General features: G+C 40.9%; 6 protein-coding genes across 6 annotated transcripts; 4 read left to right on the top strand and 2 right to left on the bottom strand.

The window, feature by feature from the left end:
- Positions 1-6,511: 6,511 nt before the first annotated feature.
- Positions 6,512-7,102, top strand: EAF02_004544 (uncharacterized protein; the record flags this gene model as incomplete). Its single annotated transcript, XM_038900592.1, has 3 exons — positions 6,512-6,524; positions 6,700-6,798; positions 6,897-7,102. The coding sequence occupies 3 exons, from the start codon at positions 6,512-6,514 to the stop codon at positions 7,100-7,102; spliced, it is 318 nt and encodes a 105-aa protein (XP_038759104.1).
- A 2,632-nt stretch (positions 7,103-9,734) lies between these two features.
- On the top strand, positions 9,735-10,745 carry EAF02_004543 (uncharacterized protein; the record flags this gene model as incomplete). Its single annotated transcript, XM_038900591.1, has 1 exon — positions 9,735-10,745. The coding sequence occupies one exon, from the start codon at positions 9,735-9,737 to the stop codon at positions 10,743-10,745; it is 1,011 nt and encodes a 336-aa protein (XP_038759103.1).
- A 4,408-nt stretch (positions 10,746-15,153) lies between these two features.
- Positions 15,154-16,116, top strand: EAF02_004542 (uncharacterized protein; the record flags this gene model as incomplete). The annotated part of the gene is made up of 1 exon (XM_038900590.1): positions 15,154-16,116. The coding sequence occupies one exon, from the start codon at positions 15,154-15,156 to the stop codon at positions 16,114-16,116; it is 963 nt and encodes a 320-aa protein (XP_038759102.1).
- An 854-nt stretch (positions 16,117-16,970) lies between these two features.
- EAF02_004541 (uncharacterized protein) lies at positions 16,971-19,632 on the top strand. The gene is made up of 4 exons (XM_038900589.1): positions 16,971-17,407; positions 17,455-17,735; positions 17,782-18,770; positions 18,818-19,632. The coding sequence occupies exons 1-4, from the start codon at positions 17,130-17,132 to the stop codon at positions 19,358-19,360; spliced, it is 2,091 nt and encodes a 696-aa protein (XP_038759101.1). The 5' UTR covers positions 16,971-17,129; the 3' UTR covers positions 19,361-19,632.
- A 19-nt stretch (positions 19,633-19,651) lies between these two features.
- EAF02_004540 (uncharacterized protein) lies at positions 19,652-20,800 on the bottom strand (the record flags this gene model as incomplete). The annotated part of the gene is made up of 1 exon (XM_038900588.1): positions 19,652-20,800. One exon carries the CDS (start codon positions 20,798-20,800, stop codon positions 19,652-19,654), a length of 1,149 nt encoding a protein of 382 aa, XP_038759100.1.
- Positions 20,801-21,299: 499 nt separating this feature from the next.
- EAF02_004539 (uncharacterized protein) lies at positions 21,300-24,455 on the bottom strand (the record flags this gene model as incomplete). The annotated part of the gene is made up of 7 exons (XM_038900587.1): positions 21,300-21,541; positions 21,605-21,866; positions 21,920-22,056; positions 22,111-22,961; positions 23,018-23,055; positions 23,104-23,221; positions 23,272-24,455. 7 exons carry the CDS (start codon positions 24,453-24,455, stop codon positions 21,300-21,302), a joined length of 2,832 nt encoding a protein of 943 aa, XP_038759099.1.
- Positions 24,456-24,918: the final 463 nt, after the last annotated feature.

Raw genomic sequence — 24,918 nt, 5'->3', positions numbered from 1 at the left:
TGGATACCCAACCAGTTTCACAAATCCGTGATAGGAAATATATACCTCTTACTTCTATAGTATACACTCTTCGTTTTGATATCTGCAATTGTCTAATTCGATTCCATAGATTCAGTGTTCAGTGTTCAGCAAAATGAACCGCATCTATCTATCTATCTACCTAAGATACTACCCAGAGTGGCAGAGTAGTAATAAGAATATCCATCCACCCATCCATCCATCCATCCATCCATAAATAACAAATTACTAATCAGGGTCCTTTTATTCCCACCCTCGAATCCCTTCCTGACTCTAGAATCCAATATACCCAAGTACTCCGTAAATCCAGTTACTCCCCAATCACAACATAGCACATATCGATTTTTTATTTTATTTTTCACACATTCATACCCTAGACATCTACATATCTAGGTCCCCCCCTCCCTCCCTCCTCTACCATCAAATGAAAATAAGACCAAAAATAAACATGGTCACTCACCTGGCCTGTGTAACAGCACAAGCATACCTCGTTCCTCCACGGACCTCCCTTCCTCCCTCCATACATTACATGACATGGTACTCCATACAAACCAATGCACCAGCGTGCGCAAAAAGCTTTTCGATTCACCGATTGATTCATCGATTTAAATTTCATTTCGACCCTCTGCTAACTATCCCGTGCCTACGAAGTATGTGTTCCTTCCCGACCCTGTACCTGTCTCTGTACCTAGATTTCCAGGTTCCCTATCTGTAACTGAAGTTCTCGAGTCCTCGAGTCCCATACATACATACTCCGTACAAATCATGGAAAATACAAGAATTATCCCTTCTCCTAATCTTTTTCGATAATTACTCGAGAGCACAAGATTCGAAATTCTCAGGGTCCTTTGGGGGTGTCGCTAAGCGATCCAATGGTGTGATATTGGATATTTATCTACAGTACAGTACTATTCAATACTTGATATTCATGATTAGATTAGATTACACCCTACCTATTCATCTATTAAGATTTAAGATGAAAGAAAGAAAGAATAAATCTAGATTCATTCCTAAAGAAAGCAAAGTAAAGCTAACTACCCACTCAAACAATAAAACAATTGAATAACTTCCGAGCCGACGCGGAAATTTCGAGATTAAGGATCGAGTATTCGATGATAGCGCTAGTTGAAACTTTTTAATTATTATTATTAATGAGAGGTGGTATTAGTTATAGAGTGGATTGATTTATATGTCTATATATTGTATATTAGGTATATATAAGTATATATTAGTATATATTAGTTCTAATTAATTATTTGATATTTATTTCATCTATATAAGAAGATAAGGCCCCGCAGAGGAGCGAATAGCCCCTGGCATTGAAGTTAAATTGCTAAATTCGGTCGCGACGATCACGCCGCTCAATAGTTCCTTATCTTAGCACGTCTAAATACCCTTAGGGAGGTCCAAAACAGACGTTAATTAATATAAAAAAAAAAAAAAAAAATATAAGAAGATAAGTATATATCGATAGTATTAAGTATAAGACGATTCGAATTCGAATACGGATTTAAGAGTCGAGAGTCTTTTAATAATTAGATATTTATTATTATACTATATAATAATATCCTAGATATATAATATAATTATATAGAGTAGAGAGTTCGCGAGAGAAATACTAGGCCTAGATATCTATCTACTATAATATAAAATAAGTCTAGATTTCCACCCTTCTCTAGATCTATCCCTAATCAAATCAAATCAATCTAACATACTACTCACCTACTTACCACCTCCCAACCTATCAACCTCATCATCAAACCCAAACGTCAGACAATCTCTAATAAATCAATCCCGTCACCTTCCGCATCGCATGTAACATTGTGACTTCTCTTCCCTTCCCACCCCTTCCACGTGCCTTCCTGCTTCAAACATGTGAGGAAGGGAACGATAGATAGGTACCTAGGTATAGGTAGATAGAACCGACTACGATTCGATTCCAGGATCACATATATTTCCGTGCATATAACCTCGGAGGTATGTAGGGTAGGTAAAATTTCATCTCCACTCACCTACCTAGTCACAATTTCACATACTTCCCGCGGGCGGTTGGCTGAATCATGAAACTTGAGTGATGGATGAATGGATGATGGATGGATCGGAGTATTTTTCTTAATAAGTTATAACGGGATTTATTTTGGGGTAGGGTATGTATATATGATAGGGTAGGGTATATATCATTCGTATGTATGGGATGGGATGGAAGAGTACAATGGTATCACACAGTCCACGTTCCCTGGTACTGGTACTCCGTCCAGAAACCGAGACTGGTAACCCAACCCAGAGATATCCATCTCTATGCGTAAAAAACGTGTACTCTGTATAGTCGATAGATAGATGACAATTTCGTATTCGATATATCGTATATCGTACATACACATACTTACATACATACATTATACATACATACTGTACTCACTTCACTCACACATCAATAATCTCACGGAGGAGAATATCTCCGTAAATATGTATACTGTACTGTACTGTACTGTACAGCCAGCAGATAGACCCAGATAGACCCAGAAAGATACTTTGTACGGAGTATAAATACCAATCCGACAGATTCAGATCCAGATCCAGATCTAGATGCAGATTTAAAGTGGCAGTGGCAGGACAACTTACAAGATGTACATACATACATACATACAGTGCATCCAGTATCCATCATCCAGCCTCCAGAATCATCAAAAACCTACTCCATACAATCAACCTACCAACCATCCAGCCCGTAGATGGATACCCCTCCCTCCCTCCCTCTCACCCCAAACCCACCTCGACTTGTAAAAATTTCGAGGGTCCAGTCCAGTACCCTCTTCTCTTCATACACCGTAGCGCCTCAAATTTCAAACACGTTTTAAAATAATCCGCGAGAAGGTCCAGGGTCTATTAGTCAGTCAGTCATAGGAACATTGAAAATTTACTTTAACTTTATATTATATTACATTACATTACCACTAGTATACTTTGTACTCTGTTCTGTCGAAAGATTTTTATCACTTATCGACGTTATCCGCTAGTGATTATGTAATGTGTGAATACCGATTTCGATTGGGATTTCGATTCTTGTTTGTGATGGGGTGGAGGGAGTGAGTGGGAGAATGGGAAAAGAAATAGGTACGTACTGTGTATAGGTATATAATCTGGGTACAGAGGGATATTTTCTCCGATGTTGTGTTTATTCTATTACAGACTGTAGTGTAGTATTTGAAAGAGGAAAGGAAAAATAAAAATGAATTAATAAATTAATAAATTGTATACAAAAGCATGACTATACTATTCCCGAAGATACTAATCATGACTGGGTTTGTTTATAATGCTTTATTAGTCAAGTCAAAGTATTGTAATCTGAGAGTTCTTGAAATTGTAAATTGTATTTATTTTGATAATGAAATATAATAGGATTTAAAAACTCCACCAAATTTATTTTTAAAATAAAATAGATGAATTTATAATTCAACTTCTAATTGTTATTATATTAATGAATTTTATTCTTAAATTCTAATTGAATAGTTTTTATATTTGATATAATTTATAAAGTTATTGATATTCTTACTTATGTACAGACTACATTTCCCGGCCATGATTAACATCTTAGGGGATACTATATCATATCATAATTGGGTTAAATCATATATACTACATTTAGATTAAATCATATCTATATCTATCTATCTAACTAGATATATTAAATATTTTCATCATTTCACCTACAATAGTAACTCTGGTATCTAGTTGAAGGATTTTTGTTTCTTCCCTCAAATCCCAAAAAATCAAAAAATCCATCTTTTTATTATTAAAAAAAGCTAACCAAATGTCATATTCATGCTATGCAACACCATACACACCACACCATGCAAAGCCCTGCTCTGCGCGCACCCAAATGTGAATTTGGTGCATATGGAAAGCTCGAGACGTGAGGCTGCTTGAGCGTGCGTAGCGTACGTGAGTGGTGACAGGCTAATACCGCCAAAAGATACTGTACTGTACTGTACTGACTGGAGCGAGCCAGTTGCGCCGGTTGATAGGTTTGATTCATCTGTCATACTCCGTATATACGGAGTACATACCGTACCTCGAGACGTGAGTCCTTCGTATCGGGGGAAGACAAATCTGGAATTGAATTGGATGACAATGATAATGACAATGATATTGACATCGATTGCGATGCAAAAGCCTCTTTGTCATTGTCACTGTCACTGCCACTGCCACTGCCACTGCATTGGACCTCTTGATGTTCATGGCTTTGGAATCGTTTTCTGTGGGGATCAGTAGCTGGTCTTTGCCTTTGGTTTGATTCAATAGTTTTTGTGCTGTGGGGATTTTTTTTTTTTTTGATTTTTTTTGAGTTTACTTTACTTTAGTTTAATTTAGTTTAGTTTCCGAATAAAACAAAATAAAACAAACTAAAATAAAATAACCCCATTTCCACACACACACACGCAAATTTTCCCGTTGCAGGAGGCAGAGAGAGCTAAATCGATATGGTTCGGTATAAATATGGACAAACATGGATATGGATATGGATATGGATATGGATATGAACACGCCGTTTTTCCTCAGGGTGGATAGGGAAGAAGGCGCAAGCAATGATAGCCTATGAAGTACATATGAATGAAGTATGAATGAAGTATAAAGTATGGAGTCCGAAGTAGTGAGAAGGTTAGTGAGTGTCAAATTGTCAATGTCATCTTGAATTGGTATACAGACAGATAGACAGAGACAGAGACAGAGACAGAGACAGGGATGAATCTCTCCCGATCAAGTGCAACTCCGTATACCTAGGTAGGTACGGTATTAAATATTAATGGATCTTTAGAATCCTCCAAGGGGTCTAGAAAGTCGAGGATTGGAAATCAAAAACTTTGCATAACTAATTTGCATATTTGCATAAAAATTTCCCATCAGCCGGCCGGTGTCAAATGATCTTCATTCATTTATTCTAAGTTTAGAAATATACTGACTGGTATGGGATGGGAAATTACAACTGGTAGGAAGGGTTGTCGCGATTCGCGAATGGTGTTACCGTTGTTATTGTTATTTTGTATGGTGCTTATTAGATGGAGATGAAGATGGTACTCCGGACGGGGTGATTGCGATTGATGGATGGAGCTGGATTGATCAATTGAATCATTAATATAATAGGGTGAGTCAAATAACCATGTTCCTTACCAGTCTATTCATTACTATTGTACACTGTACCACAATCATAAAAATGATACTATTCTCAGAAAATTGAGATGGCGCTGAAGAGATCTGTCAAACATCATTGGAAACATATACTTTCTTCGTATGTATCGGTCAAGAATGAATAGGTTGGCTTTTGCTTGTATGTATCAGATTCATACGTAACTGGGGCAATGGAGAGAAATCCGTCTCCCAAGAAACCCAGAAATCCAATGAATGACTCAATATAAGCGATGATTTTTGGGATGTGAGACTTTCTTCACAATCATAGCGGATCATGTTTACCCTTTCCCCAGCCTTCTCTTCTCGTCCCTTGACGTTGGTTGGTAGGTATTCTTACCTACATCATGAGCGACATACTTTTTTGTTCCATCTCTACGGCACTGCATACGGGTTCCCATGCTCGCCATGCCCAAGCCCAAGCTCCCAGCTGCAAGTGAAAAAATGAAAAATAAGCATCATCTTGAATGTTGAGAGGGGGTTCATTGTCGCATTTGGGACCAGTCATATGGAGATGTTGGTGAGTAGGCTTGCAGCTGGGCCCATCCTTTTGATGCCACGCTGGGAGTGTCAAGTTCATCTCTTGGTCACCATAAAATAAAGTGGCCGGCGTCCTCTCTCTATCTGTACATTGTGTAGCGTACGTACCGTTTCTAGTATACTAGCTAGTATACCAGCTAGTACACCAGGGGATAAATGAATAAAGTTGATTGGGAAGGTTAAGGTTAAAATTTGTGATTGGGATATAGTTTCCCGATGGGATTGGCTGCGTGAGGGAAGCACATGGACTGGTTTCACAAGTTTGGGGAGGGGGTAAATGGTAAATGGTAAATGGTAATAAATCTTGGAACTTGGATAACTCTGACCTTCCTTCTATGCATTTAGCTGCTTGGGTTGTGATTGGGATGATGAGAGGAGGATGAGTGATGGATGATGGATGCTGGATGATGGATAGACTGGATGACTCGCTGGATGATGGAGGATGGATGGATACATCGTGGGTTCTTCAATGACGCAATTGGTATACCTAGTAGTCTAACATCATCCTCTTCCTATTTTAATCAATCAAGATGTGAAGATATGTCATGATTGACGTATTCGCATCTACCTAGGTGAGTGAGCAAGCTTGTAATAGAGTGATGAGCCATGGAAGAAAGGCAAAAATAGGCAAAAGGTAAAAGGTAAAAGGTAAAAGGTAAAAAAGGTTTGGTATCAAATCTTGAATGGGAGGGGGAACAACACCATCATACACATTACACGATGATCAGATCAATGGCACATCTTGTTTTGCCTCTGGTCATTTGCGCCAATGGAAATGAAAGGTAATTGAAGGTTAGAGATGGATGATGGAGAGAGAATCATTGAGCGAGTGTGGACGAGTGAGGACAACCTTTTATTACTAAGGCATTTGAACCTTGGTACAGAGCAAAATCAAGAATCGAACATTGATCTGACCCACAAATATGAACGATGGAGCCAATGATACTTGATCCATAGCCCATTTCATCAATTCTCTACATGATGTCTTGACTTTGCACGGCTTGGGACAAAGAAGCAAATCTTACCGTGGTACGAAGTACTCATCAGCACCTGATGGTGAGCTTACTTTGCCTCCAACAAGACTACGCGTAGTTGTGGACGAGGTAGCTATCGACTACCCAGAGTATGAATGGGTGAATGGGTGAATGGGTGAGGTGAATGTTACTTGGGTACTGATACTGATAATGGTACTGATACTGATACTGATAATGGTACTGATACTGATACTGATAATGGTACTGATACTGATACTGATAATGGTACTGATACTGATACTGATAATGGTACTGATACTGATAATGGTACTGATGCTGATACTGATACTGATACTGATGCTGATTCTGATTCATCACCTACCTAGTAGACAGTTCCTGAACTCAACTCGGGGTTTGCCATGATTTTTGATTTTACTCATGCTCATTCCTCATTCCTTGACTACCGCCACCGTACCACTCACTACCAGCTCGCTCTACCACTTCTTGTAAGTTGTCACGGTGATTGATTTGACGCCCCTTGGATCTAAGTTCTAACAACCAAATCTTATCCTCCCTCACCCCAATTTAAAACCGTTGACCGTTGACCGTTGAAATGTTATGGAAAGTAATTTCCTCCCAATTCATACTCTGCCATCGCTGACCAGCGACCAGGGCCTCCAAGTTCCGGTGATTTATCCACGGTGTCTGCGTCGTCTACGGAGTATGTGTGATGATGTGAAAAATTAATTAATATGTACCCAAGGAAAAGTTACTTCTTTAGTCCGATCTAGGGAATGATATAAAAGGACCAGGACACATAAACCATTCAATCCATCCACCAATGAATCCATATGAAATGAAAGAATTGATTCCATCCACCAGTCATCACCAAGTGCCAACCAACGAAATCCTCCAATGATTTCCACCTTGAGATCTCCCCGAGTAAATGAATACCTAGTAATGAATACCTAGTAGTCCCCTTCACTCAATTCACCACTCACCACCCATTCTCACCTACCAGGGATTCCTCCACTTGAGCCACTCAATCATGAACCTTGCTCAACCCGTTTTAATTACCAACATTGAATGAATCGATTTTATTCATAAATCATAAAATGGGCAATTACAATGACAATTACCTAGGGAGGTCCTGTGTCTCCATGTAAATCATCCATATGATCCAATCACTCTCAAGCGCCTCGACAGATATCGTTGGGAAGAGGTAACCTCGACTTCTCTCCCAAATCCACTTTCTGCATAAATGGACTGGAACTGAAGATATGTACCTAGGAGGTAAACAAGGACAAGAACAAGAACAAGAACACGACCAGATTCTTTTAGTCCATTTTGCGAGTGGAGAGAAAGACAGGAAAGGAAACTCGGTTCTTCTCTTCTTTTAGTTTACCTCTTTTTTTTTTTTCTTTTCTTCTCCATTTGTTTTTCTTTCCTCTCTCTTCTCTTGGATACCCTCTCTCTACCCTGCAGGTATTCTCCTCCTCCACTTTTACGCACAAAAATTGATTTCACAACTTCTTCTCTGATTCGAAGGTCGAAAGGAATATCCATACGCCGGCCCACGGGTACCCTCACCTAATAATATTCTACCCTTCCTCTCCCTCCATCTCTTCCACCTCGAATACCTTTTCCACTACCACCACCACCACCACCACTTCTACCTCTACCTCTACCTCTACCTCATCTCTGTTCCATCTATTTTCTTCCTTTTCCTTTGAATAGGTTGGAGAAGTTTTTGAAATCATTCAAGTCCTCCTTGATCTGTTTCTCTTTCCAAAAGATTTCCATCCTATTCGACTGAAAATTCCATCTTCTTTTCTCTACCGCATTTTCCCATACAATCCGCTCAACATATACGACCTCGAATAATTTATTCTACGATCCGACACTCCCGTACTTCCACGCTCCCATTTCAACGTCAGATCTACAGGTCTACAGGTCCTACATTGCCTGTCTCTATTAGGAACAAGACAATACCATCACGAAAGGAAGTTGCATCGGTTGAAAGAAATCTCAAATTCATTCAAAAGATTATCCTCTGAAGACTTCATTGTCAAGAAAAGGTTCGTACTATTTTTATTCTATTTTTTTTATTTTACATACAACTTCAGCTTGTTTTGGATTCCTGGAACACCGTCATATCATTCACATTCCACCTTTCCGAATATACCACAACAACCTGCGAATGGTCTACTACGACGGCGTACAGACATACACACATCATTCGAATCTGACCACTTCCCTCGTATTAATTGCCATCCTTTTGTCATCTTGTCAAACACGTCAAATCATCTCTCTTTACAACAATATTCATTCATCCTCCGACCTCTTCTTTCAACTCTTCGGAGTGCTCCTCGACATTCTCCAGTTTATTTATTTTTGCCTCTTCGGCCATTCCCAGATACAAGTCGCATCTTTGTCACATCATCATAGTCTTTGATTTTGGTGTATCAGACTTAGCACAGACTTCATTTCACAATTAACATTAACATTTATTGAATGTTTACTAATAATTCTAAAGGATTAACCTAGAATTTCAAGGACTCGATATTCACTTTGCACTGTTTTGCACATTCGATTCGATTAGTCTCAAAAGTTTGTGTTTGGCTACCCGAACACTCGTCAACTTTCCACTTCAACTATTCTCGTACCATAAGGAATACTTGTTTCTCAATCACCCCATCCGCAATCATCTTTTCAGTCATACCAAAAGTTCTATTTAATTATCAACTTTTACTTTGAACAAAATCGATTGATGGCGCATACACAACAATAAATTTCAACCTCACTCTTCTACAAACATCCTTTGTCAACCCGACAACCACGATAGGATCTCTTTCAATCCGAAGCTTCATTGTTTAGTAGCATCAGTCAATTCGCTTGCTTGCTTGGTCAACTAGCACACTTTCTACTACTATTACAAATCTCAGCAAGAAATCCTTCTTCTTGCTCCCCGACAAGATTCCAGAGAATCTCGTCGGTCCCCTCGAAACTTCGCCCGTCATGGTTCCCGGAGGTGTATGTGCTCATCTGGAATATCAGATCGAGGACATGACAGACTATGTGGCAGAAATGACACAGAGACTTGTTGATCCCCACACAACAACTGTTGCACCAGAATTCCGCAAGTTCGTTCTCGGACTCCTTTCATCCACTCGTCTTCCTCACACGACCATTCTCCTTGGTATGAACTATCTTTCCAACCGCATTCAACAACACCCAAAAATTGTTTCAAGAGGCGGTTCGATGTGGAGACTTTTGACTGTTGGCTTGCTTCTGGGAAGTAAGTTCTTGGATGATAATACCTTTCAGAATAAGTCCTGGTCAGAAGTCAGTGGTATCGCAGTGACCGAACTCAACAACATGGAGCACGCTTGGTTGGAAGCCATCGAGTGGAACTTGTATGTCGATCTTGATAACAGCGACGCCTACCAAGCATGGTTGGCAAACTGGAGCCTTTGGTCTGCAGACAGAAAGAAGGTAAAGGCTGCTACTCTCGAGCGCCTTTCCGCTCCACCCACACCTTTGGCTCCTATCGATACCAATGTTTCGCGCCGTCCATCCAACGCCAACTACAGAGGCTACCCCAAGAGTGCTACACAAGAGCGACAACAATACATTCACTACGAACATCCTGCTTGGGCCAATCATTCATATCCTACCCCTCAGCATACACCACCATCTGCTCCTGATTCGGGTGTCACTACTCCAGAATATTTGAGTGCTACCAGTACGGCTCCTCAATATGATTGGAATGCTGCTGCGTACAGCCAATACGCGAAAGCGTGCATGGCTGCGGCAAACGCTCCTTATGTCATGCCCGATATGTCTACTCGATTCCACAATCAATGGCCTCACCACTATAGCCCTCACCATTACAGTCCTTCACATTACTTTCACCAATACAGCTTGAATATCTGGAACCCTCAGCCTTCAGAATATTCTTCGCAAGGAAAACAGCAATACTTCATGCCTCACCACGCATATGGAGGACACCAAGCCGTTGTTGGTTAAGTAATCCTCAATCATTTATCGATCTGCTTAGTTCTATACACCGGAATACACACGGCATAAATATTTGTCGTCACAAAAGTTCTTGTTTTCAATTATTTCCTTTTAGCGGCTTTCTAAAGCACATATTACGTTTACAAAAAGAGGTGTCGCCATCGGTCTACCTAGTTTCCTTTCATCAAATTCAAGGGTTACTCGATAATAAACTACACGGAATTCATGTCCGACTATCACGATCTCGAGTTGCGTTGCGCCTTCCGGTGGCCGCCTCGATCTTACGACTTTACTTCTTTTCAACCACACTCGACGGCGTTACATCAAGCGAATCTAGACATTTTCTTGTTTTCTTTTTTCTTTCTTTCTCAAAATGGGTTGGGCATGGGACCTGGAAGGTTTCTGGTCTGGTGTTTGGGTTTCCAGGCTTGGGATTGTTTACTAACTGAATTTCTCGCTTTTTCTTTACACATTTTGCTTTTTAGACCTTTGTGCTCAAGTTCAGAGCTATACAAAAAATTCATAGCAGTCACGTTTGGGCTCGCTATTGCAAAATGTAATTATGCACAGACTTTTTCTATTTCTTACTTTTTGGGTCTTGCTTCTCAAGAGCAGTCTTCAAAAAGTAAGCTTCTTGTACTATGTTTTTTGTTATTCTGGATCTTTCGCCGACTTCTCATTAATGTTGGAGAGTTGACTTGCACAAAAATGGCTGGGTATACGGGATGGATTGCGTTTGTTTTCGATTTCAATCATGTTTTCCACTGGTTCACAAATGACGAATAAAATCTATTCTGATTTTGATGAATCCAAGACATGGAGAACATCTGGGTGGAATGCAGGTGGTTAAGGCACGCAAATTTGACATCTTTTCATGAAAGATTGGGTTACTTTAGGAAGGAGGGAAAATTCTATTGCCGTCGAGGTTCGACTATCTCCTGGCTAGCTACGCCACACTTCAACTTTTCTCCTACAAAGATGGGTTTAGTCAAAAAGACATTTTGGCTTGTTTGCTTGCACGTGGCAAGTACTTCGTAACAAAAAAAAAAGGGCATGCTTGGGTCAAGGGGGTTCAATATCAGTTGGGGCTCTGGATACAAAGATGGATTTTTCTTTTCTTTTTTTTCCTTTTACGAAATGATTTTATGATGGGTTCTCGATATCCTGAGTTGTTACTCGATTTTTTCCGACTTTTTTTTTTTTTTCGAGTGGTGAAGGGTGGAATTGAATTGAATGGAATGGATCTGATTGTCTTCTACTTTCTTGTCTTTGTGGAAGGGGGTGGGAGTAAGAAAGTTTATTATACCATTTGGGAGGTTTGCATGGAATGGATTGGGATTGAACTTGATGCATGGATGGGCTATATAGATTGAGGACTTGGGAAATTGAGGGCTGTTGTGGGTGAAAAGATATGATAATTTTGATCGTCCCTCACTCATAACGAATGATATGGAGGAGTGAGGAAACAAACCTTTGAGATTCAAAGGAAGGCAAAAGACGATTGTGTAAAATCTTTTAGATTAATTAAGAGTTTATTGCCTTTGACTTTGTTATATTTGAATTGATAATTGTGATTGTGATTATATTTTGATGTGTTGAATAGGTAGACATAGGAACGAACTTGTGATGATGATATCGGTGTGAGGATTCTAGAAGTAATGGGAGATTTTGAGACCAGATCTATCATGTGATTGGTGATTGAGGGAAGTAATTCTTATTGCTAATAGATTGATCGATGGATCGATGATGGGAAGGAGAGTCGATGATGAGAAGGAGAGTGGTCGGTTGAGTCTAGGGAGGGGAAGAATAGAGAAGAGAAAGGGGAAGGGGAAGGGGAAGGGGAAGAATTGGTAGTACTGTCTGTAGTGGTAGTGGTTGTATGAAGTAGTTATATATTGTGCTGTGGTGTAATGAAAAATAAATGATGAATGAGGAAATGAATGAATGAAGAAATGAAATAAGGAAATAAGGAAATAAGGAAAATAAGAAATATAAATTGGATTTGTAGGTATTTATTTAAATGTATAAATGTGTAAATGTGTACATATGTAAATATGTAAATGTAAATAAGGGGTTATTGGGATTTTGGAGATGGAGATGGAGAGGGCGAGAGGGCGAGAGGGAGAGAGAGGGGGGAGGGAGACAGGGGCCTGGTGGGTGTATTAAACTATTTTGTGGATTGGATTGGATTGGATTGTGGTTTTTGTATGGTGTGGTGTTATATGTGAGGATGACATCGTATATGGGCTGTATAACATGGATAATCAGGATCGTCTCCTCTAGGATAGTCTAGTATAGCTTTATATTATCCGCCTGAGCCGTCTCTTTATGCTTTTTTTTCTTTTCTTTTAAGTGCCTGATGACTGATGAGTCATGAGTGCATGGTCTCGCTCGTATGTCGATTCTCTTGTCTCGCTCGTTTCTCTCGCTCGTTCTTATTAGGGCGTTTCTATGGGCGATGGATATCCGGTCCTGTAAATCTAAATATCCCCGTAGCGATCGATCGCCAATCTTGGCTCCTCTCCTCCTTCTTCTTGAATTAGGGTTAGGGTTAGGAAACTGAGAAGGATATATATTATAGAATTCTGGATACTCGTTACGAATTACATCATGATGACGATCACGATGATGATCACGATCTTCATTCAATCCTGAATCTGAGACGTATTTGGAAATTTTAATCGATTGTGAGAATGTAGGTGAATTTTCTGAGGGGAATGGAGGTGGGATGTAGATGTAGAAAATTGATATATTTGTTTGTGTAGGGGGGCTTAAGGGGGGGGGGTTATGGGTATGAGTATGTATGTAGATAGATGAGTGAGGTGAGAGTTTGGAATAGGGTATGCTGTGGTTTAACGTTATATGGGATATGGAATATGGATTGTTTGGATGTTGGTATACGGGTATATAGGTTACATATGAATGTATAGACTTCTTATCAGCTCTTTGTTCGTTGTACAATATTCAGTATGTATGGGGATGAGTGCGAAAGATCTGGATAGATTGATTTGTTATATGTTTGATCTGCTGAGAGATCTATTGAGAGTTACGAGGTGTGAATTCGAAATTTTCGGTAGAGAATTCTTATCTCACGGCTTGTGGTCCTGACTTGTTTTCATTTCCTTGAGTTTTCATCGTCTTTGTTAGGTAAAGGTAGGTATAAGTGATTATTACTCGTTGTCAGTCGCTACGAGATCTTGATTTGTGAGGAAAGTGAGACGAGTATATTAAATTATTGGAAAAGAGAAGGGAAGAGATTTGGAAGAAAAATTCCTTCTAACACACTTTGTTTATACTGGGGTAAATAGCAATTGGTAGTCCTATGGAGTAGATATTTAGATAACATGATGTTGCTGAAGGACTTACTAGATGGTATCTGCCAGGGTAATTCAATTTGAATTTCATAGTTGGTATAGGTCAATTTTACTTTTATACTATTGTGATAATCCAAACTATCATTTTTGAGCACCGGAGTGAGCTTTATTAACGAGAAAAGACCAATAGGAGAAGAAAAGTTTTATTTTCAAGACGTATTCTTACAAAGCGGTGGATGAGATGTTGGAGAATCAAGAAGTAAATGTGGGTATGGTGATAGCGTGGACTGAAGTTGACGACACGTAGTTTCTACTTGAAAATGGGTGTCTGAGAGGTAGTATGAATGACAAGAGAAGAGAAGAACGTATGAATTTGACAAGTGGTATCGCAATGCAAGTTGATAGTTTACACCGGTACTAGACTGGGACTTGTAGGAGTTTGGGTGATAAGAAGCGAGCAAACATCATATTTTAGTCAGATAATCATAGACTAGATGCTTAGTGTACTGCACTAGTTCACTATATTTCCTAATTGAATCTTTAAATCATAGCTAGGTTTAGTTGAAGAATGATCACATGATACAGGGAACACATATAAATTGTCCAATTCCACTTCATCCAGTTTGATTTTTGACTTGCCGAGACCTTCAAACTATTCTTACATTTAGTAACACATCGTTCGGCGACGACAATCTTTCATCATGTCTAAAGAACCGTATTACGGACCAATAAATTTACCTTCTACCATCAAAATCATATATTGCCCAAACACTAACTACTCTATTGATGTTGATCATATTGGTTGGAACTTCAAGAGCGTGGATGATACCACCACAATAGAAGCAACGAGTTTTCGATCTCGGAACAGGAAACCTAGCATCCTCATACCAAAACACAAACCTCTGGTGAATACTTATTACATCATCACAATTGGTAGTGAGGCTTGGAAAATTAGATATATATATGATAAAGTAATACAAGAATCGGCGAACTCTGTAGACGGAAAATGTGGCATAGCGATTCGTAAAGAGGGGGAGAATACTACCTACCATATCGACAATCGAAGGCAGATTTGCACAATTAGCTATGTGTATGTCACACCAATGCAAACGGGGATTCCAAAGTCTGAAGACGAAGAGCCAATTACCACCAAAAACCTTACACCTCGGGAAGAAATATCCAGATTTCCAATACGAAAGAGTGCTGTCTATGCCCCGAAGAACGCTGCGATTTTTATCCTCCCCAATGACATCTTAGACTGTATTTTTGCCTACCTTCCAAAATCTTCGGTTGTAGCATACACTCTTACTTCTCTCAAATTGAAGAATTCCCTCGGTCCAGAACACTGGACTAAAATCGTTGACGTCGTCAAGAATTCTCCGAAGGAAACTACTGATCTACTTGATCTCCTGTGCAAGGACTACGAGCAATACATCCCGTGTCACACATGTCTGAAGCTGCATGAACCATCTGCCTCGACGACAGCCAGGAAATGTTGGGAGCATGATAAGAAATTTGGAGTGGAGTCATATATTCACGCGCAATTCCGTTTTAGTGAAATGCAAATGGCTGCGAAGTTATATAACGAAGGCAAATACGAATCTTCACAACTTCAGCTACGTTCGATAGGCAGAACAGGAGATCAGTTGATTAACTACCATCGCCATCAACCAAATGACCCTTGCATCACTCATGAATTTCGCATGAACTCACAGGCCCGAATCATTTACCGTTCTCAGCACGTGTACTTGCTTCCTCATAACCTTCTAGATTCCTTAAACGTTTCCATTTATCCAGGTTATTTTATTAGACTACTCTATGACCATCACCGAACTTATGACTGCGAACAATGGTTGGATCCCATTTTTATATGCGGGCACATGGGACCTCTCTGTGGAGGTAGAAACTGGGCAGAGCTATTGTCCTTCGGCATGCAATGGGAGTGCCCAATTTGTGGGACAGAATTTCATGCCAATCTCGTCGGTTATGGGGGTGAAGGATTAGCATTTGTGGCTACGAAATGGATGGACTTAGGGAGAGGGTTGAATCAGGGTCAAGAATGGTAAAGGAATTTTGTTTTACAAGAGGTTCCTAAAGATAGCACGATGCTTACAATGGGTTTTAACGGTCCCATCTCAAGGTGGTGGGAAGATGTTGATGGAGAAAGCAGGTATGTGCCAACTTTAAGTAAGGCCGAGAAAAAGGTTCTGGGGACACCAATACGCAAGGGGACACGAAAGCACGGGAGCTGGATCACAGGCTATTTCTCTGTGGAGTGGTTCAAAAACTGGTTAAAAAACCTCAAAGGTAAATAGGAAGTATTAAAAATGTATAATACAATTCTAGAGAAATCAAATCATGTATGATAGGAAAACAACATATTAAAAGATATATCATGTTAACAGCCCAATATGACTACAATTTGAGGACATGATTTGTGAAGTTACACATTCGACTTGAAGCATTGCGAGCAAGTAATGAGATAATACAAAGAAGCAAACTCTGGCTTAGAAGGCCATTCCATGAAGTAGTAATGAAGGGAGTATAGGCATCTGGACCACTGGACTACTGGATATAGTGCTAGGCTTTTGAGCCCTTGATAAACAATAGAATGGATGCAACTTTGCAAGACCAAATTAGGTAATTTTCTCTATCCATAACCCCAATTCAGAGCCAATAATCAGATCTTCTAAAGTATCCAAAGCAGTTTCTACAATGGAACAGCCTTTTACGCCTGATGGTCGGCTCTCCTTCAAATCGCGAGGCACTGTTTGTCGTGAAATCTTCTCTATCATATCCGTGCCTGCAAAACAATGGGTGTGCTGATTAAGCACAGCCTGATGGCGATGAATTGGCGAGGCTGAAGTGTGGCTTGAGCTCCCTGCCGATGAGGTGTTTACATTTGTATACCAACCACAAAGTTGTCGACCGCAAGAAACCCCCACTATCACTGTTCAGGTCTCTAGTAATTTCAAGACATATCCTAGAATTGAGCTTTCTGAAAATCACAAATCATTCCAATTCGCACAGCGATATTTACCAACACCAACAAGACAGGTTCGCCCTGTGAGAGGATAAGATGGTTGCGCCAGCTGTTCCTGAGATCACCGAAGAGATCGTTCACGAATCCATCGATGCGCGATCTGAAGTTCTAGCAGCTCTGAGAGAATTGGGCCCACCAGATTTAGTCCAATTGATAAAGCAAGCCCCGAGAAATCCAGGAAAGCAGATTGGTGTATATCATCATGTCACCGGCGTCGATGCATCATCATCTGCAAGTTTAGCGGCATATATCAATACCCTTACCTACAAAGAAAATCATCAGTCTACGACAAAGATAGTTGAGGGCGTATATTGGTCGGTTTAGAAGTCTGTCAATGCGGAGTGTTACTAATCCCTATTAGTTGTTACAATGCCTTTTCTCGATTGGATATGCGCGTCCATGTCACAATTCCAGGAAGCGTTGAAAGTTATTGTATCGATGAGCGAGGCGACAAGAGGACAACAACCGATGAGTTATGGTTGGAAACATACTTGTGTAGTGTTCTTCGGGCATATTCATATGCGGATGATGGAAGTGGAGACACCATTCGAAAGATAATTGGAGTTAGGAGATTCAATCCAGTGACCACGACGGAGACAGAACATAGATTCCTCCAGGCTGCCGAACAGTTATTCTTTAGAGGTATGCCAATTGATGTGAGGGCAAAATCCAAGACTAACTTCTGTAGGCTGGCAACTTGGATCCGATTCGATCGTTCAGGTACCAAACAATGTCTCGAACCATTTAACAACAGGTCTTCTAAAATACTTTCAAACCACTGGGCGATACGCCTCTGGAATTAATCTATTTGAAAAGCTTCGAACCCGAAATATTGAGGTTTCCTCTCTTTTAGCCAAGGTCCTGTTTATGGGCAATGAGGAGGTACAAGCCGTTAGAGTATTACATGAATCTGTGAAGCAGTCGCCAATGGATTATGTTATGCTTGATACTCAAGCCGGGTTTTTGAAAAAGAAGGCAATGGACCCCAACAAGCCAGAATTCAAGACTGAAAGATTACAGATGGCCCTTGGTTGCGCAGATCGAAGTACCATTGCTGCGCCGAGCGAATTTGGAACATGGGCACGCTTAGCTGAAGTTTATGTTGCAATGGAAGATTGGGAGAATGCTCTTACGACTCTAAATTCATGCCCCATGTTTACATATCAAGACAAGGATGCACCTAACATGCCAGAGCCTAAGGAAATCCACCTTCCAACCCTTCCCGAGACTAGGTTAGATGAGATCGATAGTGAACCGGAGTCAAGGTTATCAGAACAAGTTCACCAAAGCCTTTTAAATCTACGTGCCGCTATGTATAAAGGTACTTTCAAGCGCGCTTATAGTATCTTAACAGAAATGACAGCAAAGATTGGCTGGGATCAACTTCTCAAGATTAGGAGTAATGTATTCGTCATGGAAGAGGAGTATAGAAGTGAAAAACAACCACCAGTTGGTCAACAAGGTGAATCCACTAAGCGTAGTGCAAGCACCGACGTACTGAGAGGAAGTCCAGGTCCTCGTGCAAATGGTGATGACCATTCCGACGACGAAAAAAGTACGAATGGCGATTCGGCAGCTCCTAAACCGAACGCCGAGGATGGTAACGGAGCCGATGATTCTGTAGAGAAGCCTTCACATACAGTTGCAGCAGAAGAAGTGAAAAGTGGTAACGAAGATGTGAGTGACGATCGAAAATTCCCTATGAATCCGCTAACGTTGAGCAGAGCGAGACCACCGAAGAACAACTTTCCAGATTCAATAACAAGAGACTTTGTGAGCGTTGGCTTGATAGTCTATTCATGGTTCTCTATGAAGACCTTCGTATCTATACTATATGGAGAACTGAAATGGCTCAGTACCGTGCACAACAAATGCAATACAAGAAATCGGCCGAGGAATGGGAAATTCTCGGCTCGTTAGCCGATAGACTTCATCACCAGCCGGAAGCTGTTGAAGCTTATCGCAACTGTCTTCAAATACGTTTCTCTCCCAAAGCATTGGCGGGAATTCTCGCCGAATTGGAGAAGAACAAGAACACTCGGGACACAGTTGCTAGTGTTATTAGACTGGTCACTTGGCAATACAGATGGTACTCGGAATTCTCACCAGAATTGCTGTACACAATACGCACACTGATAGAAGATGAAGGTGCTGTAAAGGTGAGGAGTATTATTCAAGCAACAAGCTTACCGCAAAACGTCTTGGACTTGACACACCACTATGCAGCACTTTGTGCGGCTTTTAGAAGTAGCGGCACCGAAGGATAAGAAGCCTACGTAGTAGAACTCGAAAATAGAAGTTTCGGGTGGTACACATGCGGTTAAGAGTGAGAGCAGGAAATGGAGGTTTTATGTTCTAGAACTTAGCGGGTTAAGATGGGTCTGATATCCAAAAGTTGATAGGAACAAAAAGTTCAACTTGGCACAAATCATGTATAGTATACTATAATTGCTTTGAGAGGTGGAATAATTAACGCATATACTTCTTTAATAGCTATATTTCCGGAACCTGACACTAGCTTTGTCTTCATCTGCGCTGAAGGGCAAACATCACCTCATTCAGGATTGAGAAGTATTGTTAGTTTTCCCTTTTCCCCTTTCCTTTTCCCCGCCTCTTCCTACTTTCCTTGTACTATGGTTATACAGTGACCTATCAAAATATTGATCTTTGCCCATTATCAGCTCACCTCTTCTCCTTGTCTTTTCGTCTTCCTTCTCCTCATCATTTGCAATTCTTTCCTGCTCCGCCTGCATTGCAGCCTCTCTGGCCCTCTTGGCTTTCTCATCCCGTTTGATTTCCCACTTTTGATACTTTTCCTCTTTCTTTTTCATTGCTTTTTCTACTTTAACCTTGTAAGAATTGCTCTTGCTCATTTCGCTCAATACATCCAATTGTTTGACCGCTATTTCTTTGTCTTCTTCGAGTAATTTTTGGTGTTCTTCGTCCGCTTTATTACGAATTTTCCTTTTAGTTTTCACTTCATTTTCTTGCTGTCTCTTTTCTTCTTCCGTCGCGAGTATAGCGTCCTCTAGATTCTTCAGGTGGGTTTTCGCTTGCTGATACTTTGATTCCTCCAACTCGTTCTCTTGAGTCTTCAGGCGGGTTTTCGCTTGCTGATACCTTAATTCCTGCAACTCGTCCTCTAGAGTCTTCAGGCGGGTTTTCGCATTCTGATACCTTCTGTCCTCTAACTCGGCCGCGTTGTATGCCACCACGAAATCGTAATCTTTGTGCTTTTGCTTCTCTAAAAGTCTATGTTTATCTTCAAGTCTCCTATCCTCCTCCTTTTCCTCAGCATCAAGCTTTTTACGTGATAGAGAGATATTCGACAGTAAACTCTTAGGTGCACGTTTTAGTTCTGGTCTTGGGTTCGTTACTGAAGCTTGAGATGATGAGCTGTCAGGCCCGTGATTGCTATCTTTCTCGCGATGGCTCTTATTGCCAGAATCTGCCTTACCCCCCCCTGCGGAGCTTGATGAGCTACCTACTACGGTGCTAGATGAGTTAGTGGATCCATCATGACTTTTGTGAATGCGATGTTTATTGCTTTCAGAGCCCGACCCGCCTTTCAGAGAAGCTGTACTTCCGACCTTGGTACTGGATGAAGCGTTCGTCGATGTCACATTGTTGTGTGTTGATGAACTAGCCGAGCTAGTGGTACTGGGCGTAGCAGATTTTCTATCCTTTTTCTTCAGTAAAACATTCATGATTTCTCGGATTTGATAAGATGGTATAATATGTGATTATCCAGATGCATTTGATGCAAATTCTGATTTCCTAACTACGGGTCAAATAATTTTATTTATACAAATTTGATCTGACGTCGGGAATTCTCCAACAGTATAGGCGGGCGCTTAATATTCATTGAGACTTCTAAAAACAGTACTGGGTTTGGGCCGGGGCCAAATGCAGTGGCGGGAAGGAACCACTGATAGGTTACGAGTGTTGCTGAAGGCCAGGTTCTAGATGAAAAAATGAGAGATTTTACTACCAACTTGAGCAAAATACAGGCAAATAACATTCTTGAAACAAAAAAATACGACATGCTCGAGGCCATTGGGTCAATTGATGGTCGCACATTGGTTCCCACATACATTTTTACATTTATTGCGAGATTCTGAGTATGCTATTTGACAATGAGAATGTTCTTTATCTAGGGATAAATAACGGTCGTGCTGGTCGATTTGTCGGCGTAAAACGTAGGTATCAATTCGACAAGGGCAAGCATGTTCCCAACTTTCCGCCTTCTATACTAAATACAACACTTGCCCCCAGTTGTAATGGATCTCCCTCCCAAATCACGAAATCTCTGGTTTCTTCTGTAACTTTCAGATCTAGAATTTTCTCAATATTACGAGAAACCAAGTCCACAGCCTCGCGTTTTGTGAGGCTGGAATATTTAGCTGCCCAACCCGCTTCAATCGCGAGATTGTGGATATGTGATTCACCTGTAAGTTTAGTTAGACCATTTAAGGCTGATCAATGATGGGAAATAGAGTCAGGAAACCTACTGCCTTCGCCTTCAATTGCCAATGCAAAAAACACACCTGCGTCCGTAAGAACTGCAGCAGGAGAACGTGTTAGCGGAGGACCAGAGAGAGCGTTGCGTTTCTCGTATATATCCGGGGCACCGCGATTTCGGGTCAGGATGAGTGGTGTTTTGGATTTTGCAATTTCTTCAGCTACAAGATGAGCGCCCGCTCCGCCTAGAAGAACGAGATTGAGGGACAGTGGGTGGTTGTTCTTTAGTTTGATGAGCTGGAGGATATCATACTGTAATTCTAAGTGTCAGTTTCAAAATATCAAATGAGGAGAGGTGAGCTAACTTCATTATCCACATGTACCACTAATGGAAATGATCCATTTGCAACAGTGTCAAACACGTTGTCTTTGCCAATATTCTTGATCAAAACATCTTGCAGCTTTGCTATGGCGGAGGATACTGTGGGTATGGACTCGAATTCTGTATATATGGTTTAATAGTGTCCTTAACTTATATTGTGGAGACCAGACTTACGTTTGGCCATTTGACCAATTGAAAAGTGTAAAGCAACATCGTCCTGGAAGATGCCACCATCGAGGATGTTGTGTTTACCGTTAGTTTTGATACCCGTACTCACACCACCAAAGAATGTCTCAGAAATTGGTGTAGTGATTACTTGGGTAACACCACCAAGTCTTGCCCTAGAAAATCCACGTCCATCCAGATGGATCCCGTACTTGGCGTGGATAATATTATCTGGCTGCAACAGAGCCAGACTTTTGTCAAGAGAGCCATCTGAGGTTTCAGAAGCTCCGAGGATTTCTGCCAAGCCTAGACTGGGTGAGTATGCAGTAAGCCCTGGCATTACAACACCTTCCTCGAGCTCAATAATAGTCGTGTCTTCACGGAGTAAAGTAGCACATTCTTGCTCCAAGCCTAGACAGACAACTTTGCCACCATCCAAAACCATCGTGAGGTTACTTGTTTCTGATGAGACATCCTGATGTGGCGTCAAATAGCTTTGTTTAATTCCAGTAACAGCAATAATTTGTTCCGAGTTGTCTAATTTGCTACACGAGCTTTGTTTCGATATCTGAGTAATTCGCGATCTTGGTTTCATTAAAGTGCGTTCGGTAGAATATTCAGCTGTATTTTCCGCGACTTTGACAGGGTCCAGAGTAGCTTTTCCATCAATGTAAACCTGTAAAGGTGTAGATCCGGCGAGAAGCGGATGGGAATCCCACACTACAAGGTCTGCATCATAACCAGGGCGTGCATATCCGACCCGGTAGTCAATTCCTAACGATTTTGCAGGCACACTAGTTACGGATTGCAAAGCAAGAGCTTCGGAGAGATTGAAAGCATGTGCAGTCGCGGCTTGGAACCTGATATATCTATGTATCAATAGTGGCTTCATGTTAACGAATTGAAGGAGACATACATTAAGTATTGTGCATTGGTAAACTCGAAAACGTGATCCTTTGAAATGTTAGCTTTGGTATATGCCATAAGAGAAGGGCATCTGACGGATTTGTATGCAACAGGAACCCCATTCTCAGCTAGAATACTCCCGCCCCATAAGTTGGCATCATAGGCTTCCTTCTTGTAAAACCCGAATTCGGAAAAGGTTGCAATGGTAATATTCCTATTGCACTATGAGAATGTAGCCACTCCAAATATACTTTCAGAACTTACTCTCCGCTACTCTTGATCAACTCGGGCACTTTCCAGGCTGAAAGGGCGTGGTGAAATGCTTGAATTCGAAATCCAAATTCCTTACTATGATGAATCATGTCTTCAAGGTCCTCAGGTTCATAACAATGTATGTTAACTCCAACCTTACCTCGCAATAATGCTACCGTAGATTCCAACTCTAATTCTTCCGGTAAGCCACCGTTCTTCATAAAGGCTGAAATGGTGGCAGGATCTCTACTTTCTAACGCCGCAGCAGCTGATAAGCACCAAGAATCTTGCTTTTCAATTAGCTCCTTTCCTCGTGTCATTTGCTTTCGAAACAACCAAGCATTACCCATTCGGGTATGATCATAGACAGTTGTCGGATTCTCGCCGCATGCCATCTTCATGTATCTTCTCCTCTCCTCGATAGGTACACCATGTTCAAATAAGACTTCTTCAACTACTTCTTCACCAGTTTCACCACCAGGAACGAAGTTTTTGACAAGAATTCCTTCACCACCTATAATGTTTGCCGAGCCAGGGATGAGAAGGGAAGTTGTAATACCGCCTGAAGCGATTATAGCAGTTGCCTTGTCATCCGTCTTGATAGAATCAATTGCACGAACGAATGGGGTAAGAGGACCCATATGAACTTCATTCTCATCGCCTGTAACAGAGAGTTCAGGCCAAGCGTGCAAGAAATGATGTGAATGCATGTCGACCAGACCTGGTGTAACATATTTACCTTCGAGGTCGACAATTTGAACATTGGAATCATAAACGATAGATTTAGTAGCTGTTGATACGGAATTGATGAGTCCATTCTCGAATGTTATATCCACAAAATCACTGAGAAGAGCTTTGCCATCGAACAGAGTTGCATTCTTCAAGACTATGGTCTGATTCTGACCACGAATAGAGTTCCAGCGAGGATTCTTTCGTGACGTGATTTCCGAATGAGAGTATTCTTTGGGCAATGTATGTAGATCTAGACATTTAGAATATCCCACTTCAAGTTGAGATATGTAATGATCTGAAAGCTTTGTAGCTGCTGGAGATAATTGATATATGTATCGGGGGAGAATGATAAGCTGCAAACCAAGAACGACAGCGACAAGGAGTAGAACAGATAATGGGAATCTAATTCGCGTTACTCTATGAGTAATTTTTGCATTGGCATTATCAACGACAGACTTGTACATCTTGAATGCCAATTTCCAATTTGAACAATTGACAGAAGACTACGATAATAACATGCATGATCATGATCAAAGGTACCAGCCATGTTTCTAGCTATTGATGAGATAACCGTCTGTCACCGATTGCAGGGGGGTGTCCGACCTCTCGGAAAAAAGGTTATCGCGGAACTCGAACTTGGTGAATTTGATCGACTATGGACAATACCTACCTACGAGTATTCACCCATTCAATCAATGTTCACTGTGATTTCCGCGTTGTTTCGACACGATAGCTAAAATAGATATCAACACCTATCGTACGAATACGAACTTAGACCCCGAAAGCTCTCCGTCCTGTGCAAATTGAAGTTCGACAAACACATAATCACAACTTGTGTCGCATTGTGTCGAAAAGCTGGACAAGAGCGCGAAACGGGCAATACTGTATCCTATCTAATCATTTGGCCAGACTGCTACGTCGAAATCC

The sequence above is a fragment of the Botrytis sinoallii genome (genome assembly GCF_014898435.1).
Source record: "Botrytis sinoallii strain Bc 23 chromosome Unknown BSIN_007, whole genome shotgun sequence".
In the NCBI taxonomy this organism is placed as follows: domain Eukaryota; kingdom Fungi; phylum Ascomycota; class Leotiomycetes; order Helotiales; family Sclerotiniaceae; genus Botrytis; species Botrytis sinoallii.
The sequence above is the reverse complement of the archived record's forward strand: the minus strand, read 5'-3'. Positions and strand labels throughout refer to the sequence as shown.